The sequence below is a fragment of the Daphnia pulex genome, chromosome 10 (assembly GCF_021134715.1).
Source record: "Daphnia pulex isolate KAP4 chromosome 10, ASM2113471v1".
Taxonomy (NCBI): domain Eukaryota; kingdom Metazoa; phylum Arthropoda; class Branchiopoda; order Diplostraca; family Daphniidae; genus Daphnia; species Daphnia pulex.
Genome location: NC_060026.1, coordinates 340731 through 362581, shown reverse-complemented (window position 1 = coordinate 362581; position 21851 = coordinate 340731). Strand labels below are relative to the sequence as shown.

The following is a 21851-nucleotide window of genomic DNA, read 5'->3' as shown; positions in this document are numbered from 1 at the left end:
ATTAGTATTAACTTAGGCAGTTGCCAATAACAAAGACGAGGATCAATGATAAGCCCATGAAAAAACAAGACCAGCCATGAAGTACAACCTATTTATCTAAAATCAAACAAACCTGAAGGCGTTTCGTTTTGTTCAAAACCTCAAGTTATCGCTCTATGGATATAAATTGCGACACTCAAGTGAAAACGAGCGCTAGTCTGACGCTGGAAGAAGGTGAAAATGGCTTCCAACTTCTACAACCTTTTCTTAACTTTACTCATTTGCGCATCTGAATGGACGGCTGGCTCGGCTGACCGTCCATCTTTGGGGGGAATTCAGGATCAACTCCAACAACTGACAACCAATTACGTAATACATAGGCCAAAATGAAAATAATTTAACTTTTTTTAACTGCATGTTTCACCGACCTTTTTCCCAGAATTCGCTTAAAATCAACCTGGAAAGGAAAGTGACTCGACTGGAAGAGCTTATGGAGCAAAAAGATCGGCAACATGCAAGTCTCTTTCTTCCTAAACAACTTTTCAGATCATTTTCATTGAAAAACTTGTTCGAATTATATCAATCAACAGGAAATCTTAGAAGAAAAAGTTCTTAGACTAGAACTAGAACTTCTTGCCACAAAGGAAAGAGAAACAAATCAGTTGGCCACAAAGAACGTCATGTACAGAACGTGCAGCGAAGCTCATGCAGCCGATTCGTCCCTGACGATGGGAAATTACTGGATCGATCCTGACGGTCAGGGAGTTGGGGACGATCCCATTTTCGTCTACTGCGACATGGCCACAGGTACAAAAAAAGGGTAATGCGCATTAACAAAAATTAATCGTATACAACAACAAACGACTTACAGGGAAAACAACCATCCTACACGACAGCGAAGATTCGATAGACGTAGGATATTGCACTGATCCAGGTTGTTATTCCAGAGAAATTATCTACAACGCAACTATGAGGCAAATGACAACGCTAGCTGAACTCTCGAACGAATGCCATCAGTCAATCAAAGTAAACCTGGTACAATTTCGCAAATGTAAAACATCCGATGATATATTTCTTTTTCTAGTACGAATGCTACGACGCCCCACTAGAGAAGGATGGAGTCATTTACAGTTGGTGGAATGACAGAGATGGAAATCCGCAATATTTCTGGGCCGGGAGTGACTCGAGCGTTCACACCTGTCAATGCGGAATCGAGGGGAATTGTATCGATTCTAACGTCAAATGCAATTGCGATGCAACTGCTTCATATGTGTTAAACGACGACGGTATAATGTTGAATGGGAATTGTTAATAGTCCCAATTATTAAGCAAAAGTGACTGTCAGTTGTGTTATTTGATTTTCCCGAATTGAAATGCGCAGGTGTCGTAACGAAAAAGGCAAGTCTTCCAATAACGCAATTAAACTTTGGTCAAATTTCAACCGGAGTTCACACCCTCGGCCGATTCGAATGTAGTGGCGACGCAATCGTCACCGGATTCCCAACTTCCTGCGAAGATCTATTGAAAATTGGACACAGTGTTAGCGGATTTTATTCCGTGATGGGAAAGAAAATGGTCGAAACTGTCTACTGCGATTTCACTAAATCTTTGGGCGACCCAGGTAAAATTAATGGCATTTCGAAACAATAATTTAGATTCAAACTTTAATTTTCGAATTACTGACACATAATGCCCGCAGCGTCCCAGACATGGATTGGATTGGATGGTGTCCAGTCAGCCTCCGTCTATTTCTACGCTCAGAGAAGCCGCAGTTTCTATGGGACACACACCCCGATCACGTTCGACGAGGTAAAAATCAACACGGGAGATGCAATGAACAAAGGAAGCGGCAAGTTTACGGCACCTGTCACTGGAACCTACTTCTTCTCCTTCTCCGGCATCGCCTTCATGCGTGCAGCGTTATTTGTCGACGGATTATTTCAAGTATCTTTAAGGAAGAACGGCGTAGAAATCAGTATGAGCGAAGCGGACTTGACTCAGGCTATGAGTACGGATAGCTTCTCTCTTCAATCAACGTTGTATCTCCAGGCTAGAGATGAAATTTGGATACAGGTCGATCGAGCAGACACGATGTACCTCTATGACAACGGAGGCCACTACACCCACTTCAATGGCTGGCTACTGCAAGAGGATGTGGCTCAATCGCTTAAAAACAGACTTTAAAAAATCGCTATAGACGGTAGAATTAGATTCAGCAAAAGACGATTCAAATGTCCGAGCAAGATAATACATTTAAAGTAGAGAAATAAATGGTATATGTTGCAAACTCTATGGACCATTTTCTCTTCAATTGGGAAATCTTTTTGTGGTTAGTACGAAATCAAATAAAGCATCATAGCAAAACCAGCTTTCAAATCGAGAAGAAAATGTTCCCTCTTCGGTTTGAAACCGAAAACGCGGATAAAAAATGTTTGTGTAAAACAGCGGGTGTGTTTAGTATAAGAATAAAGTGACGTAATTTAACAAAAACGTTGGCGAGCAGAAAGACTGCACAATAGATGTGGTTAACCCACTAAAGATTCTTAAAAACAAGGTAATTGTGACTCAGCAAAATACTTCTGTCTGATTTCAGGAAAGAAATCTTTCCGAGACAAACAACACCAACAAAAGTTTGAAAAAAAACTGGCGTTTGATACAGTCTGGGAGTCGCTGATAATTAAAAGTTCATCTGTGGATTGAATGTACTCGCATTTCTTTAGGCAAAAAAATATGAAGCCAAATTTAATCGACGCAGTTGAATATGAAAGATTTGAGCGCAAGAAGAAGTCGACCAGACCACAATACCCTCCATGTTTTACGTCTACGCAACTACAGCGAAACGTGTCACAACGTAATTTAACTGTCGATTCAACTCGTCTCATGCATGCTATCAAATAAGACCGAGTTAAGTCTGCGTCTCTTTCACGCAAAAATGACTCTGGTTTGATAAATAGCTTTAATTTAACTAAAAATGAACGTCAATTGCCACCTACCTGAAATCCTGAAATCCTAGACGCTCCATCTGCAGATCATGAAGGTGGGTCCAACAGGAAAAAGGGAGGAAGGACGTCTTCGTGAATACACTCGCCCTCGCACGAATGTACACGAGGACATAAGGTTTAAAGAAATGTAAAATAGGGAAAGGAGTCGCCAGACATCGATTGAATTAAAGGTGATTCGATTTTTCAGCGTTCAATCTGCTACAATCAGCTGTTCACCTACATAAAATAAATAAAAAAATTGGTTACTCATTCAGAAGAAATCAAATTTCTTTGAATCAGGGTAAAAAAAAAAAGACTTCGTTTGTTTGTTTTTGACATTGGCGCAGAAGCACAAAACAACTGGGTCAAAAAGGAATTTGAAATCGGATTGCACCAAGCTACGTTGCATGACCATTCAAAGTGCACGAATTTGATTGGCATTAACGTTATCTGTACTTCTACTACATCGATTATTTGCCTGCCGAATCAAAGAGCAAACATGACCCACATTTGAATTAGAAACAAATACGCGCAAGTGACTTTTGCACCTGAAAAGTAAAACAAACGAAATCCAACACGCACACAAAGTTAATTTCTTCGCTACATATCTATCGATCTCTCTGAAGCGCTCTCAAGTTATAAGCAAGGGACACTCAACATTTTAGCGCACTTTCTTCCAAAAGGTAGACACAATGGCTCGTAACTTCGTTTTACTTTTACAAGTTGGTATTTTAGTTTGTCTTGGGTCTATTACAATCGCAAGTGGCCTTTCGGTAGAGGAACGGTTGCAGCAATTGTCTGACCAGATGGTAAGAATTTTTCTCTCAGATTCAGCAATAAAATTAGCCAATTAAATTTAATACAATTTATCTAAGATTGAAATGAGACAAGTGTTGAAAACGAATGCCGTTCAACTGGAAATCAAAGATGGCCGGCTAGATGTGCTCGAGCAAAAAGTTGCCCGATTGGAACTCGCCCTGCAGAATGAACGGCAATTCAACTCGAAATCAATTTCGAAATATGTCGAGGCGATCGAAATTCAGTCAAGTGGAAAGAGCGCAAGTATTCAGAGAACATGCAGAGAGGTTCGTCTAGCAAACCCTAGCCTAACATCCGGAATGCACTGGATCGATCCTGACGGTCAGGGAGTTGGAGACGACCCCATTTTCGTCTACTGCGACATGGCCACAGGTAAATACAACTTATTCAAAACTGAACTGACAAAAAGAATAACCAAATGTGGCTGTCACGCAGGATCGACTTTAGTCCCGCACGACAGCGAAGAATCAATAGACGTGGGTCATTGCGCTGATCCTGGATGTTATTCCAGGTCCATCAACTACAACGCCACAAGTAGACAAATGTCGGCATTGGCCGAGTTGTCGGCGGAATGCCACCAGTCGCTCACCGTAAGTAAATCCCGTAGTCTTTTATAGCATACTACTATAAATTAATATAATTCATTTTTACTGTAAATGGTTATTAGTATGATTGTTTCTACGCCCCGTTGGAACTGAACGGCATCACCTACAGTTGGTGGAACGACAAAAATGGAAACGTTCAATACTTTTGGGCCGGAAACGATTCCAGCGTTCACACCTGTCAGTGCGGAATCGACGGGAATTGCATCGATCCTGCCGTCAAGTGCAACTGCGACGCCGCTGCGCCACTTCAATCAGCTGATAATGGTTTGGTGAAAATTTTCTATTTTATACATTGATTTCCAATTTAGCATAGACTAAATCCCGTACTTTTTGTCATTACTTTCAATGTGCAGGTGTTGTCGTAGGCAAAGAGATCCTGCCCATTACTCGTCTGAACTTTGGTCGGACCCAACTCGGAATTTCTTCCGGTGTCCACACTCTTGGGCGATTTGAATGCACCGGACAAGTGGCCGTCACTGGAATGCCCAAGTCATGCCAAGATTTGTGGAGGATTGGGCACAGTCTGAGCGGATTGTATTCCGTCACGGACGAGAAAAGCGTCGAGAGTGTCTACTGCGATTTTACCAAGCTTCCTAACGATTCCGGTTTTAATTTTTTAATCAAATACATGAAAACGAACGATTACTAAAATTCCCTTGGCAGGTTTCCAGACGTGGATTGGATACGAAGATGTCAAATCCTCGCCGACATACTTCTACGTTAGGAAATGGGAGAGTGGCTTCGCTCAACCTTCTATTCCAATTCCATTCGACGTTCAAAACTTGAACGTGGGAGCGGCAATGAACTTGACATCGGGAAAATTCACGACTCCGAGAGCGGGAACTTATTTTTTCTCTGCATCTGGAACGGTTCAATTTCCATCTACTTCATCTAGGCTTGGTTGTGGAATACAGTTATATGAGAACGGCGTAGCTAACGGTTATATCCCAATCGATTCGTCCAACTCGGAATGGAATTTAGAAACGTTTAGCATCCAAGTGACGGTCAGTCTGCAAAGAGGAGATGAAATCTGGTTGGCGATTAATTCGATTTCATCGGGTGTGTCTCTGTACGGTTATGGGTCCCTTCATTTTACTGGTTTTTTGTTGGAAGAGGCATTATTTTAACAGGAAAAATGTGGGTCAATAAACGCAGTTAACGACCAATCTACATTGCAATTTTGCTCCGCCAATAAAAGAGACGATAATGTTCCTTATGGTCCCGTTCACGTCTGTCATTTGATGGCTGCCGTACATAAAGACAGGAATTATTCTTTTGAACTGATAATGTCAATGAGAAACCTGTTTAAAGGCCACGTCAATTAACAGAAATAAGAAGTCAACTTCAAATGACGTTACAATTATGAAGCGGACAGTTAGACAGTAGACACTTGATGACGAATCGGGACAGGGAAAAAACTAACCATTAAAGATAAAAAGTATTAAACTAGTCCTTCAATCTCGAATAAAATTATACGACCGCCAAGACTGAACTTATTAAATTCACACACCACGACGTCTTTATAGGCTTACACAATTCAATGAGCTACACATCGTTGACATGAACAAGAAAAAGCTATCAATTTTCATTACCACAGCTTAAAATACACGTGCACTAGGCCGAAAGGGAGAGCAATCAAATTATATGACTGAAGACGCGGCCTATAACCAATAGCCAAATTTCTCGAACCAAAATAAAGAGGAAATGCTAGAAAATCGGCTATCAGTAATTCATTCCCCCCAGTCGTAATACCCACACTTGTGGAAAGGTACTATAAACCTGCAAACGAGAAAATTCACGGCGCCTACGATTGAAAAATACTGTTTCTTCTACAATGGGCTATTCTCTAACTATTTAAGAGCCAAAGCACAAGACACGGCGGTATGAAACAAAACCTTAATCAGATCGCTCCAATAATACGACAACCATTGCAACCGATAGCGATAGAGCAAAATTGAAATCAGCGGAAGATAAATACGATAGAAAACAGGATAATGAAACACTTACAGATAAATGGCGAGCAGGCATTTGGCAAATTCAGTCAGACGTCATCGTTTGATGGTCGAAGCAGCATGCCTTTTCCGGAATTACGTTTGTCCGAGTACCAATCCACGCCCTGAAACCGTTCAGGATCAAATCTGTTAACAAAGAGACAAACAAAAAATGTACCACAAATGAGCTATCTCTAAAGTAACAAATTCACGCTGTTGGAAAAGAAAAAAAATTTTCAATTTTTCTAAATGAACATCACACACGGCGGCACATCCGCAACTGAGAACGATCAAACTACGACTGACAAAACGTTTTTTGAAAAGAGCCAAATTTCTTTTATTTTAAAAATAAAGAGAAAAGGTTAGAAAAAGAATAAAAAAGCGGCCATTATTGTTCATTTTCCATCCCCAACCTTGGGCTAGGGGGTGGTAGCCCCAGGATGATGCGCATTCCAAATCAATAATTTTGCGAAAACTAGAAATTTAAAAATTTTTGGAAGGACCTCGAATCTGAGGCTTCCATTCGATCCTGGATGAGTTTCTACGTCAAAGGATGATGTAATGTAATTTTGTGAACGGTTTAAAAATTACAAATCACAAGTTTGCATTACGACGATGTTACGATCTTTCCTTTTTTCGTTTCATCACAGATGGCACTTAGTTAAAGACGCAGAGCGACGTTTCTTCGTCTTTGTTTTTCTTAGCTGTATCATTTCACGACGAGTTTTCAGGGAAGTAGGTCTACTGGTCTAGTCAATTATTGAACAAAGGAATCCTAAGAACTTTGGGTAAGAACTTTTACATTTTCGAACCAACTGCAAACAGAATATCAGTGATTTTAGTAACGGAATATAAGCTCAGCTTATTAAGTTGTCGATTGGTATTCAATTATTCATAAATTGACAAGTTATTCACGAGATCATTTTTATTGGCCGTCAATTGCAGGTGTGCGATCATTTCCGCTCATTCAAGATGGAAGTTTTTAATTGGTCTGATTCTGGAAGCATAATCGTCAAAGTTGCGTTCGACTGGAACGTTCAAGCAAAGTTTCTTGAAACTGTAGATGGGAAAGGCTCAGATTTGTCATCTGGATTTTTTTCAACAAAAGAAATTCAAAATCATCAATGGAAATTGCAACTTTCTGATTTGGGAACCAAAATAAGAATCAGCCTGTTGCATTACGTTAACACCAAAGGAATTTTGGCTAATTTAATCGACCCATTTCAAGTCAAAATCGCCATCGTCAACAAAAATGGAGTGAAGCTTCACCAACATGTCGTCTACTCACACATCCATACTTTCGTCTACTTTGAATTGTCGAAAGAAGAAATTCTAAAATCAAAATGTAGGCAAGCAGACGGCAGTCTCACCATCAGTTGTGTGAATGAATGCATGGTCAAAAAACAACCTGCATCTGGCATACCCCAACCCGTGGGAATCAATTGCACCCATCAACTGACGACTCAGCTCGAAGAATTGTTTGATGACATGTCGTTCAGTGACGTCATTTTCAAAGTCGGCGGTAGCGAATTTCCCGCCCACAAAATCATATTAGCCGCCAGAAGCGAAGTCTTTAAAGCCATGTTCCAGCACGCTACCAAGGAGAAATCGACCAATCACGTTGAAATTGACGACACCGAGCCGGAAATATTCAAGGAGCTCCTACGATTTATTTACACGGGACGTTTGACTGCTGCGACCATGGAAAAAATGGCCGTCAAACTGTTGGTGGTTGCAGATAAATACTTGTTGACGGAACTGAAAGCTGCCTGTGAAAGACATTTAATCACATTAATGTCTATAGAAAATTGTTTAGAATTGCTTATGCTGGAAGACGACTATCACCACCCAGCGTATGGACTGCGGGAAGAGGCAATTAACTTCTTCCGGCTCCACCCAGCCGAAGTCATTTTGACCGATGGATGGAAAAAGGCCAAACAAGAGAACCTGGCTCTACTTTTTGACGTTCAGGAAGTTGCTTTTTCCTCGCAACCTGACAACGAGTTCCGCGCAGCGAAATGAAAATGTTTCCAACGGCAAAAGAACAACTAAGAAGAAGAACTAAGAATTAAAAGTTAATTTCATTTGAGTTCCAATTAAGATAAGTTCTATCGGTACAAAACGAAAATTCCTTGTGTGACTATGTACCCTGCGTTGTGTGCCAACAAAGAAATACATGGACAAAGATTTGAATTGAACGCGCCTTCAATACTATCCAAATGGCCAGAGCTGCGATGGATGGAAAGCTAATCACGGCAATGCCAGAGCGGCTTTAATTCAACCAAAAAGCACAAACCAACAAATTCACGAGAATTATCTTTCAGATATTTTCAATCTGAATGGGAATGGACACTCACAAGAATCTGTGAATCTACTAGTAGATAATTAAATCAGACAGGAATGGTAACTGATCGTACTCTTCATCAAGGCTTGATTTTCTCGCGAAAAAACAGGGATACAAGTTGCAACAATTGTACTAATGGAGGCAATAAGGCTTAACACAAACAGAATCAATCGCCGCAAATAAAATTGAAACATTTGGTATGTCCACGCCCTAACCTCTCCAGAGTCCTATCAAGAGCAGTCATTCACTTCTGACTTCTGCTTGTGAACGAAACCTGGTCCTGAGTATTCGAAAGTTTATATTTCAAATAATGAATAGCAGAGAATTAAAATCAATACTTTTCGGCTAATTTCTGGATAAACAACCTTGATTTTCGTGATTAGTAACCGATTGACGCAGTTATACCAATCAAATTTCCTATCATAATGATTAAAGAAAAGTAACAAAATGTTTTCCTTTGCTTAGTATCGAATCTATACTGCACAGAAACAGATTAAATCGTTATCTGCTGAAACGATAACAAATTAAAAACAAAAAACAAAAAAAAAAACGGTTTCCTCAGTATTTTTAGGTATAAGGTCTCATTACATTAATTCGGAAAAAACGCCACATACTTCTTACATTTAAAAAGTAATAGAGAATCAAACTTCCCATTAAAAAGCTTCCATTTCATAAAAGACAACAAGCAGACCAGCTACAAATACTAATTACTTATCTAATTACTTCTAAAAAATCAGGTGATGCAGGAAAAGCCGAAAGGTTAAAACTTAAAAGCCGAGTTGAAAAGAAACGGAAAAACAACGACAAAGAAATAACGGTCGCCTTTCAATACAATGTTCTTTCATAGTGGATTTTCGAATCTTGTCATAATCAGCGATTTTGCGTTATCAGTTCATCGTTATTTTTATTATTATCAGTTTATCACTATTCAACTGCCAACAGTTTATATTCTGTAGGGTGGTAGACGTAAGACCCTGTCTCGGGACCAACGCCCGTATTCTTGACTTGCGACAAATAGCTAGATAGTTTTCAATTGTTTCTTCTCCACTTTGCAGCACTTCATGTTTCATAAATGAAAATCCAACTCGATCTTAAAGATCGAATAGGGAAAGGAGCATTTGGCTCGGTGTTTTCAGGAACCTTTGAAGACCGTCAAGTGGCAGTCAAAAGAGTTGAACTTTTAGACGCTAACGGAAACGAGGAAGACACTCTGAAACAGTTGGATCATCCTCACATCGCCAAACTCTTTCACGTCGAGTTCAACGACGAATTCAAGTAAATTGCCGAAAAGAATAAAACGATTCACTATAAATAGTTATTCAAAAGGGTGTCAAAGAGATTAATGTGCTGTGCATGTCTTCACTACTCAGGTACTTTGCTCTGGAACTCTGCGTCGCATCGTTAGATCAGATATTTCTGGATTCGGAAAATCCCAAAAAATACAAAGGGCCTAAACTGCCACACCATTCGACTGTTTGCTCTCAGTTGGCTTCGGGACTCGATTACATCCATTTAAAGAAATTAATTCATCGAGATATCAAGCCGGCTAATGTACTCATTCACGTCGATCCTACTACTGGCCAGGTAACAATGAAATGGGCCGATTTCGGTCTGTCCAGAACCGTGAATGAGCGAGGGACATTCACGATCAATAGCGGAATCAAAGGAACCAAAAACTGGTATGCCCCAGAGTTGCTGAAACTAAGCAGTCAATTTCAGTCATCCAAACAGCCCCGAGGTACCGTCAAGAGCGACGTCTTTGCACAAGGTCTCGTCTTTGCATATCTTCTTTTGGATGGGCAGCACCTTTATGGTAACGACTACGAAATTTCTGCTAACATTATGGCTGACAACCCAGTCAACATCAACAGTAAGTATTTTTTTTAAGGATACGACAAAATAATAAATCAACAATAAATATTTCGGTACAAATAATAAAAACCTTTTTCTTCAGAAATTGACCAATCTCATTACGCATTGGAATTATTCACAAAAATGTTGGTGCATGATCACGAAGGTAGAATTTCATCAGGCGATGTCGCTACTCAATTAAATATCATCAAGCAAAAAGTAATCAAATTTTCGACGTTTCCCCTTGAATAATCATGTGCAGATTGCTTTTATTCCTACTAATGCCCATCTACGTGTTGTATAGCTTGCCGAAAAAGAATGGGAGTTGCGTCAACTTTGCAAAGAAAGACACGTGAATTTAAACAAAATCAAATCGTTAATCCAATTCGGGATCGACGTCAATGGCAAAGACGAAGACGGCAACAACGCACTCCATTTACTGTGCACTAATCATTCAAGCGAAAGATTAATCGAGGCAATCGCACCACTGATCAAATCCAAGATTGATGTCAAGGGGGAAAACAACTACGGAAGCAACGCATTGCATTTATTGTGTCTTAATAATTCAAGCAAAGGATTAATCGAGGCAATGAATTTACTCATCCAACAGGGAATCGATGTCAACAGGAAAGACAACTACGGGAGAAACGCACTGCATTACTTGTGTTATTCCAATTCAAGCGACAAATTAGTTGACGCAATCGAATTTTTAGTTCAACGCGGGATCGACGTGCATGGGATCGATAAAGACGGATGGAACGCACTCCATTTATTGTGTCGATTTAATTCAAGCAAAAGATTTATCGAAGCAATCAAATTATTAATCCAACTCGGAATTGACGTCAAATCCAACGGCAACATCGATGCCCGAATTCTGTTACGAATCAACTCCACTTTTAATCAAAGTGAAAAAACTGATGATATCGTACAACTCCTCGACAAAGCCGCTAGCTAGCCAAATAATAGGATTCAGTTTGGGAATTTTCAACGCGGAAAAACAAAACATATTTACGTGTAAACTGTACACATTTTAAAAAATGTGCATAATTTACCATACTCGGAAACAATCTGTAGGTAAGACAAATACGCAAAAAATGCTTAAATTTAAACGGACTTGCATGGAAGGAAACTCACTTCCTTTCATGTGTCAATTAAATTATACTCCGAAAAAGTAAAAAAGGTAAAAAGAAGGAATCCATAATTTTTTTTGTTCCAGTTCGGAATTGATGTGCTAAACAAAACAAAAAACCGGAAGCGATTCCAAAAATTATTTCCGTAAAATGCCATTTTTTAAAAAATAGTCGAGGTTCGACAAATTTAAACGTGGCGTCCAAATCAAGTTAATCATCACAGATGGACGAGCGTGTAACTACAGACCCGATTTTCCATGCAAGATTCCTTATATAAAAGTGGTTTAAAATAGAAAAAAAAAAATGTCAGTATACGTAATTCGATGTAATGGCTTTCCTTCCTTCAACTTGAAATGCTGTGCTGTTTGTAGTCTACGATTAAATATTTTCAATTTGAAATAAATCAAATCTAGCGGGGAAAATTTTTTTTGTTTGAAGAAGCTGGCATAAATAGCCTACTGAGAAAGAGCACATATTCTACTAGACAAAAATTATATGTGTAACAATATCCGCTTAATTGCACGAATAATCGCACACCACACAGTGTCACACGACATGAGTCGACACCAAAAATGGTTAAGACATTCAAACTAGATCAAATTGCGTGTCTGGTTTAAGACCTGACAGTTTAAGACTTCAACCGGAACTGCACCGCCAGTTTACGATCAGCTGTTACAAGAGGCCAAATGTGTTTTATAATTAACCCGATTTCAAAGGGATGAAATCCTCTTAAACAATAGCAAACAAGGGAAAATAGTGGTAATTACGCCCTACCTTGAAGCCTAGGACATCTCCAGGTGATGCTCGATCCGTGCAAGGATTCAGGGCTGAAATTAGGGTGGACAACCGGAGAAAAGCCTCTCTGCACCTAAGGGCAAGTAAACAATCAAAAACAAATTATTAAAATTTGAATTACTTCAAACAACGAACAGTTAAAATATTTAAGTAAAACACATTGTAGCTCTAGAGGGCTATAATTACCTCCCCTCTTAGCTACTGAAGAAAAGGACCCGATCGGGTTCTTTGTATAAATGTAAACATTACTATTTTAACATCTATTACATTAGAGGACCCAAATGCCAAAACATACTTCTGTATCTCCCACGAGAAAAAATAACGCTAAATTAATTGTAGCCAAGAGAAACTGATTTGATCCACCTTCACAATCTTACAGTTATCCCCCCCAATACGACGCCAGAAAATATAAGGGGAATATTTCCTTTTTTTATTCCTATCTCGTCAGTTGAATTGCGTACGTAGCCTATTGATTTTTGTTTACCCCTTTATCAGTTTCAAAAATGGACGAGAACGTGTCAGGCCAGTGCAGAATTCAAAGGTGAAACGTTTTGTGATTTTTTGTGATAGACAGATTTCACAAGTTGACATGAATCAAATGAATTTTGTTAACGATTAGTTTTAAAACGAGCGCATACGTAATTGGCTTAGCCGACATTGGAGCTTCGCTAATGGTTAACTAATTTTGTGGATGGAATCTATAGACACAAGAACGACTGAATTAGTATTAACTTAGGCAGTTGCCAATAACAAAGACGAGGATCAATGATAAGCCCATGAAAAAACAAGACCAGCCATGAAGTACAACCTATTTATCTAAAATCAAACAAACCTGAAGGCGTTTCGTTTTGTTCAAAACCTCAAGTTATCGCTCTATGGATATAAATTGCGACACTCAAGTGAAAACGAGCGCTAGTCTGACGCTGGAAGAAGGTGAAAATGGCTTCCAACTTCTACAACCTTTTCTTAACTTTACTCATTTGCGCATCTGAATGGACGGCTGGCTCGGCTGACCGTCCATCTTTGGGGGGAATTCAGGATCAACTCCAACAACTGACAACCAATTACGTAATACATAGGCCAAAATGAAAATAATTTAACTTTTTTTAACTGCATGTTTCACCGACCTTTTTCCCAGAATTCGCTTAAAATCAACCTGGAAAGGAAAGTGACTCGACTGGAAGAGCTTATGGAGCAAAAAGATCGGCAACATGCAAGTCTCTTTCTTCCTAAACAACTTTTCAGATCATTTTCATTGAAAAACTTGTTCGAATTATATCAATCAACAGGAAATCTTAGAAGAAAAAGTTCTTAGACTAGAACTAGAACTTCTTGCCACAAAGGAAAGAGAAACAAATCAGTTGGCCACAAAGAACGTCATGTACAGAACGTGCAGCGAAGCTCGTGCAGCCGATCCGTCCCTGACGATGGGAATGCATTGGATCGATCCTGACGGTCAGGGAGTTGGGGACGACCCCATTTTCGTTTACTGCGACATGGCCACAGGTAAAACAAGGGGGTAAGGCGCATTAATTAAAAGAGATCTATAACAAACGGCTTTACAGGAAAAACAGCCGTCCTACACGACAGTGAAGATGCGATAGACGTAGGATATTGCACTGATCCAGGATGTTATTCCAGAGAAATTGTCTACACCGCAACTATGAGGCAAATGACAACGCTAGCTGAACTCTCAAAAGAATGCCACCAGTCAATCAAAGTATGACAACCTGCTAAAAAACTGCGAAAATAAAACATCAAGCCCTTTTTTCAACTATAGTACGAATGTTATGACGCCCCACTTGAAAGGATGGAGTCATTTACAGTTGGTGGAATGACAGAGATGGAAATCCACAATATTTCTGGGCCGGAAACGACTCAAGCGTTCACACCTGTCAGTGCGGAATCGATAGAAAATGCGTCAATTCTAATGTTAAATGCAATTGTGATGCAGCTGCTCCATATTTCTTAAATGACAAAGGTAAGTTTGAATGGTGACTGTTGGTTTTCGCTTTTAACAGTTTTGTCATTTGATTCTCACGAATTGAAATGCGCAGGTGTCGTAACTAAAAAGGCAAGTCTTCCAATAACGAAATTAAACTTTGGTCAAACGACGACTGGTGTTCACACCCTCGGCCGATTCGAATGTAGTGGTGACGCAATCGTCACCGGATTCCCAACTTCCTGCGAAGATCTTTGGAAAATTGGACACAAAATGACCGGATTTTATTCCGTCATGGGAAAGAAAATGGTGGAAACTATCTACTGCGATTTCACTAAATCTTTGAGCGATCCAGGTAAAAATCAATGCCACTTTGAAACAATAATTGGTTAAAAAGAATTATTGACACGAACGAATCCAACGTAATGCCCAAAGCGTTCCAGACTTGGATTGGATTCGCTGGTGTCCAGTCAACCTCCGTCTATTTCTACGTTCAGAGAAACTACGATTTCCACGGGACACACAATCCGATCAATTTCGACATCGTAAGGATCAACACGGGAGGAGCAATGAACGCAGGAAGCGGCATATTTACGGCGCCTGTCACTGGGACCTACTTCTTCTCTTTCTCTGGCGTCGCCTACATGGTTGGAACGACAAAGGACGGAAAATTTCAAGCATCTCTAAGGAGGAACGGCGAACTAATTGGTCGGGTCGAAGCGGCCATGACTCAGGGTCTGAGTACGGATAGCTTCTCTCTTCAATCAACGTTGTATCTCCAGGCCGGCCAACAGATTTGGATGCAGTCCGATCAGGAAGAATATATGTACTTGATTGATAACGGAGACCATTATACCCACTTTACTGGCTGGCTGCTGCAAGAGGATGTCGCTCAATCGCTTAAAAACAGGCTTTAAATCGCTATAGATTTGGTAGAAGAAGAGTAAAAAATAATTTCACATGCTCGTAGCCTACTAGCTTCAGTTTTAGACTTGCATTAACAATCGGTGAAAAGCGATGAGATTAATGCAGCAATGTCCTCATACCATATGTTAATCACTTCTTTGAAACTGTCCTTGGAATGTTAAAGACTGATGAAATAATAACCCTAATGTAGCGCCATATAAAATCATTGAATATAGAAATCACTCGTAATCCAAGCAATTACACAACTTTCAAAAAACCAAAACTTTCGCACTTTCCGATTATTTTTATCGTTCTTAATTGATACGTTAAAAAAGAAATCAAGGCAAAAGACGATTCAAATGGCCGAGCAAGAGAGATTTAAAGTAGAGAAATAAATGGTATGCTGCAAACTCTACCTTTTCCGTCTTTGGTAATGGGGAAAATGTTTTAACGTTTCGAAAGAAAACATCAAAGCAAAACAACCTGTCAAATCGAAAAGAAAATGTTCTCTCTCTCGGTTTCAAACCGAAAACGTCGGATAAAAAATGTTTGTGTATGTGTGAAGTATTATGAAGGTGAACCTTCTTCAACAAAAATGTTGGTCGATGAGCTAGCAGAAAAAATGCTCATCAGATACGGTTAACCCACTAAAGTTTGTCAAAAACGAGGTAATTCTGGAACAAGAAAGAAACTTACAAAAAGGAAAGATTTAACGTCAAACGGTTAAATCTTAAAAAAAAAATGGCATTTGGTTCAGTATGGAGTCGATGACAATTAAAAGTTTATCTGAGGATATTGAATTTACTCCCCAATTTCTATACGGCATCCACGGAGTGCACTGACTAAGCTATTTCAATCCAAGCTCTGAAAACGTCACGAAAACCCATTCGACGTCATTCGGAATAAACGTACTAAGCATACCATCAAATAAGAAAAAATTGCTGTGTCTCTTTCACTCAAAAATGACTCTGGTATGACAAATAGCTTTAATTTAACTAAAAATGAATGTCAATTGCCTCCTACCTGAAGTCCTGAGATTCCAGATGCCCGAGATCATGAAGGTGGGTCCAACAGGAAAAAGGAAGGAAGGACGTCCTCGTGAATACACCCGCCCTCGCACGAATGTACACGAGGACATAAGGTTTAAAGAAAGGTAAAATAGGGAGATGAGTCGCCAGAGATCGGTTGAATTAAAGGTGATTCGATTGGAAATGAACAGCATTCAATCTGCTACAATCAGCTGTGAACCTGTATGAAATAAAAACAAAAATTGGTTACTCATTCAGAAGAAATCAAATTTTCAGTACATACAACTAAATATGATTATTCAAGTTCATATTCATTTTTTGCCGACTGACTACAACCATCAAGTCAGACTGAGCCACTCAAAACCAGTTCAAGTATTTTATGAGTACGAAATGAAAAAGTTCTGATGTTGCAGTCAGCCACAAACAACCATAGATCATTAAAAATACCTAACAGGTGAAATCAATGATGTAATCCTAGTCGAAGATAGGTACAAACCATAGGTAAAGCTTTCATTCCTTTTTCAACCAGAATCATAATCAACTATAGTCACCACACGATGAGAAAAGAGAAAAAACAAAAGCACATTACAAATTCTGATGGAAAATGTCTACAAGAAATGCAGCATTGAGACTAGGAGGCTTACTCGAGATTCAACAAAGAGACAACAACCAAGGTTTGTACATATTTGGACCGCTCTACTCTTCATAATAAAAAGACCCCACTTTCCCACCATTATAAGACTTAATTAAAAAGATTTAATACCTTTTAAACTGCACCATTAACACTTTTTCAGATAAAGATCCAAGGGTACGACGATCCGACATCTTGTTTGTTTTTTTTTACATTTCTAGTCTTTTTCTTTTTTTCTAGACGATGCTGCCAGATAATTTGTCTATCTTGAAATTGCAAATTTGATGGTGTCTGTATCGAATTAAAAAAAAATTGCACTCTGAAAATTTAATGGACTTTACTAGGTTCTGGCCGGAACACGACACGACTGAGCTCTTCGCGGCAAGACGTGTGTCGGTGTGTGTCTGACTTCTAAGTGAGTTTGGGCGGGAATCATGACTCATGAGCCACTTTTGAGGAGGAAGAGTACATAGACATTTTTCTATCCCTTCCCCTTAAAAATATGAATATCAAATGAAAAGCAAACAGCAAGAAATTTAAATATAGAAGTGTTTTCACCTGAAGTGATACACAATTTCAAAACAATTTTCAATGACCTTGGCTGTTTGTGAGATTTTTAACCTTGATTTTTTTGTGAGCAATCAACCGAAAACCTTGCATATTTGCATATTATTTTTTTCTTAACCTATTTTTCCACAATAAATAGAAAATAAAATGCAATGCATTTAACTCATTTAAAACATTGTTAATGTTAAAAAAACGCGCCTTTTACCATCTTGCGATTTAGACGACATCTATCGATCAAGAGTTATTTATAAATTTTTATGTTTTTTCCGCAAGGTGGCGTTTATACGTTTTTCTTCTTCGTGAGAGAACAATTGCAAGGACACACATTACTCAACGAGAGCTGTTACGTTAGCCTTGTTCTTAATTTTCCAATTAATTAATCGCTCTTTTATCTTGTAGTTGAACGCCATACTTGCAAAACAGTCATGGAGGTTGATGATCTTGAACAGAATTTGCTTCAACAGTTTAGCTGTATGGGCACGACAGATCACGAAGTTTTAATTTCTCAACTAAGAAAGTTGGTGGGTGACGATGTAAACGAGGCAACGGCATCCTTCTTTCTCGATATGAATAATTGGTAACCAGTCTTTTGCTTTCTGTTAACAACTCATGTCTGAACCATATCTCTTGTGTGTTATAGGAACCTCCAGGCTGCTATATGTTCTTATTTTGAATTTCAATCCACCCACAAACTTCCCAATATGACATTGGTCCAAGATGTCACGATTGGTGAAGGGGAAAGCGTGCCACCTCAGACCAGGTATGTTTTGTTTCTCCACTATTGTCTTGTTTGAATTCTGACTTTATTATGTTTTATTTAGCTTTGTCAAAACCTGGAAAGTTGCTAATAATGGAGATGACAGGTGGCCTGATGGCAGTTACTTGGCTTTCACTGGAGGTGTCAACTTGGCCTTGCAAACGGCTGTTCCTGTTGCACCGTTAAATCCTGGCGAGGTTACAGATATAAGTGTGGATATGAATAGCCCCTCTCTCCCTGGAATGTATGAGAGCAAATGGAGAATGGCTACTCCTAATGGTTCTTATTTTGGAGGTAACTGCAATGTTAACTGCATTTTCGTTCAAGATTCAGTATTACATTTCTTCATTTTCATTCAGACACAATATGGGTGATCTTGAGTGTTGCAGAAGGAGGAACATTGGCTTTAACTCAGCAACTTACTCATTTCAATGCTCTTGGTTCAGTAATACCTATTGGTGCACCTTTTAACCCATTTGCTGCACAGAATGTTGGTCGGCCACAGCATTTACATCAGGTTTGTCCTTTTCTCTGGTTTATTACTTTTACCCTATTTTTATGTGACTGATTGTTGTTTGTACATTTTCAGGATGACGCACAGATGGGATCTTAGTTTCTTAATACCACATTGATTACTCTTGTTGTGAAAGGGAACCTGTTTATATAATCTTACAAGTATGAAGAGTTTACGATTTTAATTTCCATGCATATTGGAGTTTTCCTTTTCATAAAATTGTGTGTGTTTGTGGAAGTGAGATGTGATCTTAAATTCTAATGGGTTTTCTTCAAGTGAACGAGTATTGTCGAGGTAAAATTACCCACGGTTTTTCATTTAGTATTTTGTATACTCTAGTAATATCATTGCGAAATTCGATTGTTTTTTGGAATAAAGTGTAATCAGATTTATTAATTTTTTTAAAAATTTCTATGCTGTATATATACAAATTCGGAGCAAATTTATTTCTTCTGTGTGTCATTGTGTGAAGTTTCATTGTGAGTATGGAAATGGTTTCGTGGCAAAGAAAGGCTGAATGAAATAGGGTTACGCAACAACATAACGGTAATGCAGAAACTTGTTTGGTAGTCTAGCGCCATCTGTTAACGTTCTACCATACTACGCCGAGATTTAAAAAAATAACTAAAAATGTCTTGTAGCACAGGCCAGTCTCAGCAGAGCTATACCAGTGCTGCTATTGGCTCTGGTTCCAGCTAGCAGCTAGGTTCCCTCAAATTATTTAAATATGAGAGCCTAGTATTTTTAGACTCCTATTATGAGTTAGATGAGTTTGATAGTATTTTCTCGTATTTCCTCCTAATTTGAGTTAGTTGAGAGCTAAAAGCTCCATTTAAATACCTACGTCTATTTAGGGCTATTATCAAACAACCAAGAGCGGAGAGAAATATTTCAGATTCATTTTATTAATTTTCAACTTCGCCAATTCATTACACCCCAAATTCTACACGCGTCAATTTTGTTTCAAAATTCCATGAGCAAGAACAGATAAAGCTATCACAAGATTATATCAGTTTTTGGGAGCAATGGACACAATTTTGTTTCCACCAAATAATAGGAAAATATTCTAAAGCCGTAACATTGCAACTAAAATTCAAAAATGGGCCAACAAATAAATATTTCTTTCTTCTTTCATTTTTTGAATTGTTTGCCAAGTAAGAATGGGGCAGTCAACGATTTATATTTGTTGGCGATATCAACAGGAGTAGTTCCGCAGCAGTTTTTCGTTTGGATATCTGCGGAACCATCCAAAATTTTCTGGAATAATTTTTCAGGAATGTTTGGCCATGCAGAAGCCCAGTGAAGGGCTGTTTCATCATCGTTATTTCGAATGTTAACGTCCACACACTCTTCTGTTCCATCCACAAGTGTCCGGCTATGTGTCAGCAGTTCTTCCGTGGCGACTTTGTTTTTACAAAATAAAGCTATAATAAGACCGGTGTAGCCAAGTTGGTCCTTTCCATTCATATCAGTGGTTTTCTCCAAAATTATCTTAAACAGGCTGACTGGAATACCTGACCACCAACAAGCATAGTGTAACGCCGTCTGGTTGTAGTCATCCATCGAGTTTACATCCGCATCTTCTACTTCATTCCCATCGACAAGCTTGACATGACTCAATAATTCCTCGGTAACAGTCGCCGATTTGTGCCACAGCCCAAAGTGAAGTGCCGTGTAACCTTTTTTCGTCTTGGAATTAATGTCCGCTCCTTTGTCTAATAATAGTTTAATTTTCTTCTCGTTCGGCAAACGAACGTCGACGACATATAGTGGAGCGGAGTGTATCCGAAATGGTCGGCAATGTTAACCTTTTCCGGGTCAATTCGACTCAAAAGCGCTTCGAACTTGTTGATTGAGCATTCCAATTTGGCAGCCAGATGAAGTGGCGTTTCGTTCAGAGAATTCGATGCGTTAAAGTCGCAATTTGTGCTGGATACTTCCAGAATTTTCTTAACTGCTTTCCACTTGCCTCCGTACAGTGCGCAATGGAGGATCGTGTCGCCCGTTTGGTTGACACTGGTCATGTCAATGCCGTCGAAAGATAATTTGGGATCGTGTGAATCTGAATATTGAAGAGCTATGGAAATGACATTGCGGCGGAATGATTCTGACGGAATGGCTCCTTTCTTCTCTAAATTGTCTCCAATGTCCTTTCTTTCAAAGGCTCTGCTCCATTCGAGCATTGTATAGCCTTGAGAGTCTCTACCGTTGATTGGGAATGCCTCAATGAGACTGGTAATCAGCCCACAATCTTTGTTTTTGATCAGCGATATGTACGGATATGTAGAGATCGCCCTTCTCGCTCTAATAGTGTCTGATGACATCTGATTCAATTTAACTCCGGAACCCTTTTTCAGACTCCAAGGCGTCAGAATGTCGACTAATTTGCTCGTGAGAGTCCACCACGTTTTCCCTTCGCAATTGGCTATTTTGAAAACGAACGATGCAAAGTTTTGACAGTTGGCTATTTGATCAGATGGTACTTTGTGCTGAATTAACATGTTTCCCAAAACGCTGTGAAAAATTGTTCAACTGGGAAAAACTGGCAGCTCTTGTCAATTCTTTGACAATGTTACGCGATGATCCACTGAAATTTAAAATTATTCAAAACATTTTCTTTTAACATTAATAAAAGGGGACGAGTGGGTGTATGGGATAAGGCGTCATTTAGGAAAAGGTGCAGTGGTGCACCTTGGGACCAGGGTTCGAACCCCGTGGTGAGTATTGTTGGTTGGTCATACATCCGCTCTGGCGCCACTGTGGCGTCACATGGACCCCGTGACTTGTTGCAGGAGAGGGAACTCGGGAGGGTTGGCTGGGGGACGGTTTTCGTCGATATTGGGATCGGTCCAATATTCCTCAGTCGGCGCAAAAGGCAAATGAAATGTGGGATAATGGGAAACTGGTGCTGTATATCTGACAGTGCAAGGTGCCCTTGTTTGCGCAGTCATTGGGTTAATTGCCTTGCTCCGCCGTGTTGAATTGGGAATGTGTTGCATACAAGTGGGTGC

The 21851-nt window shown here is 39.4% G+C and overlaps 5 protein-coding genes across 5 annotated transcripts; all 5 read left to right on the top strand.

The window, feature by feature from the left end:
• Positions 1–548: 548 nt before the first annotated feature.
• LOC124204478 lies at positions 549–15626 on the top strand. The gene is made up of 5 exons (XM_046601547.1): positions 549–786; positions 851–1005; positions 1064–1265; positions 14553–14792; positions 14873–15626. The coding sequence occupies exons 1-5, from the start codon at positions 660–662 to the stop codon at positions 15352–15354; spliced, it is 1206 nt and encodes a 401-aa protein (XP_046457503.1). The 5' UTR covers positions 549–659; the 3' UTR covers positions 15355–15626.
• LOC124204474 lies at positions 3608–5550 on the top strand. The gene is made up of 6 exons (XM_046601542.1): positions 3608–3769; positions 3836–4151; positions 4215–4369; positions 4447–4648; positions 4738–4989; positions 5048–5550. The coding sequence occupies exons 1-6, from the start codon at positions 3653–3655 to the stop codon at positions 5509–5511; spliced, it is 1506 nt and encodes a 501-aa protein (XP_046457498.1). The 5' UTR covers positions 3608–3652; the 3' UTR covers positions 5512–5550.
• On the top strand, positions 9665–12247 carry LOC124204476 (serine/threonine-protein kinase/endoribonuclease IRE2-like). Its single transcript, XM_046601545.1, has 4 exons — positions 9665–9994; positions 10090–10589; positions 10674–10789; positions 10875–12247. Exons 1-4 carry the CDS (start codon positions 9792–9794, stop codon positions 11523–11525), a joined length of 1470 nt encoding a protein of 489 aa, XP_046457501.1. The 5' UTR covers positions 9665–9791; the 3' UTR covers positions 11526–12247.
• On the top strand, positions 13751–14472 carry LOC124204479 (contactin-associated protein-like 2). Its single transcript, XM_046601548.1, has 3 exons — positions 13751–14001; positions 14061–14215; positions 14276–14472. The coding sequence occupies exons 1-3, from the start codon at positions 13875–13877 to the stop codon at positions 14465–14467; spliced, it is 474 nt and encodes a 157-aa protein (XP_046457504.1). The 5' UTR covers positions 13751–13874; the 3' UTR covers positions 14468–14472.
• A 2216-nt stretch (positions 15627–17842) lies between the features above and the next one.
• Positions 17843–19232, top strand: LOC124204473 (protein ILRUN-like). Its single transcript, XM_046601541.1, has 5 exons — positions 17843–18146; positions 18210–18329; positions 18391–18620; positions 18686–18843; positions 18916–19232. The coding sequence occupies exons 1-5, from the start codon at positions 17995–17997 to the stop codon at positions 18937–18939; spliced, it is 684 nt and encodes a 227-aa protein (XP_046457497.1). The 5' UTR covers positions 17843–17994; the 3' UTR covers positions 18940–19232.
• Positions 19233–21851: the final 2619 nt, after the last annotated feature.

Excerpts from the sequence above, each read along its gene's own strand:
- LOC124204478 (XM_046601547.1), top strand. The coding sequence starts at position 660 with ATGTACAGAACGTGCAGCGAAGCTCATGCAGCCGATTCGTCCCTGACG. Across the intron at positions 787-850 it reads CTACTGCGACATGGCCACAG|GGAAAACAACCATCCTACAC; the intron begins GTACAAAAAAAG and ends AACGACTTACAG. Across the intron at positions 14,793-14,872 it reads TAAATCTTTGAGCGATCCAG|CGTTCCAGACTTGGATTGGA; the intron begins GTAAAAATCAAT and ends TAATGCCCAAAG.
- LOC124204474 (XM_046601542.1), top strand. The coding sequence starts at position 3,653 with ATGGCTCGTAACTTCGTTTTACTTTTACAAGTTGGTATTTTAGTTTGT. Across the intron at positions 3,770-3,835 it reads AGCAATTGTCTGACCAGATG|ATTGAAATGAGACAAGTGTT; the intron begins GTAAGAATTTTT and ends AATTTATCTAAG. Across the intron at positions 4,649-4,737 it reads ACTTCAATCAGCTGATAATG|GTGTTGTCGTAGGCAAAGAG; the intron begins GTTTGGTGAAAA and ends TTCAATGTGCAG.
- LOC124204476 (XM_046601545.1), top strand. The coding sequence starts at position 9,792 with ATGAAAATCCAACTCGATCTTAAAGATCGAATAGGGAAAGGAGCATTT. Across the intron at positions 9,995-10,089 it reads GAGTTCAACGACGAATTCAA|GTACTTTGCTCTGGAACTCT; the intron begins GTAAATTGCCGA and ends TTCACTACTCAG. Across the intron at positions 10,590-10,673 it reads CAACCCAGTCAACATCAACA|AAATTGACCAATCTCATTAC; the intron begins GTAAGTATTTTT and ends CTTTTTCTTCAG.
- LOC124204479 (XM_046601548.1), top strand. The coding sequence starts at position 13,875 with ATGTACAGAACGTGCAGCGAAGCTCGTGCAGCCGATCCGTCCCTGACG. Across the intron at positions 14,002-14,060 it reads TTACTGCGACATGGCCACAG|GAAAAACAGCCGTCCTACAC; the intron begins GTAAAACAAGGG and ends ACGGCTTTACAG. Across the intron at positions 14,216-14,275 it reads AATGCCACCAGTCAATCAAA|TACGAATGTTATGACGCCCC; the intron begins GTATGACAACCT and ends TTTCAACTATAG.
- LOC124204473 (XM_046601541.1), top strand. The coding sequence starts at position 17,995 with ATGGAGGTTGATGATCTTGAACAGAATTTGCTTCAACAGTTTAGCTGT. Across the intron at positions 18,330-18,390 it reads AGCGTGCCACCTCAGACCAG|CTTTGTCAAAACCTGGAAAG; the intron begins GTATGTTTTGTT and ends TGTTTTATTTAG. Across the intron at positions 18,844-18,915 it reads GGCCACAGCATTTACATCAG|GATGACGCACAGATGGGATC; the intron begins GTTTGTCCTTTT and ends GTACATTTTCAG.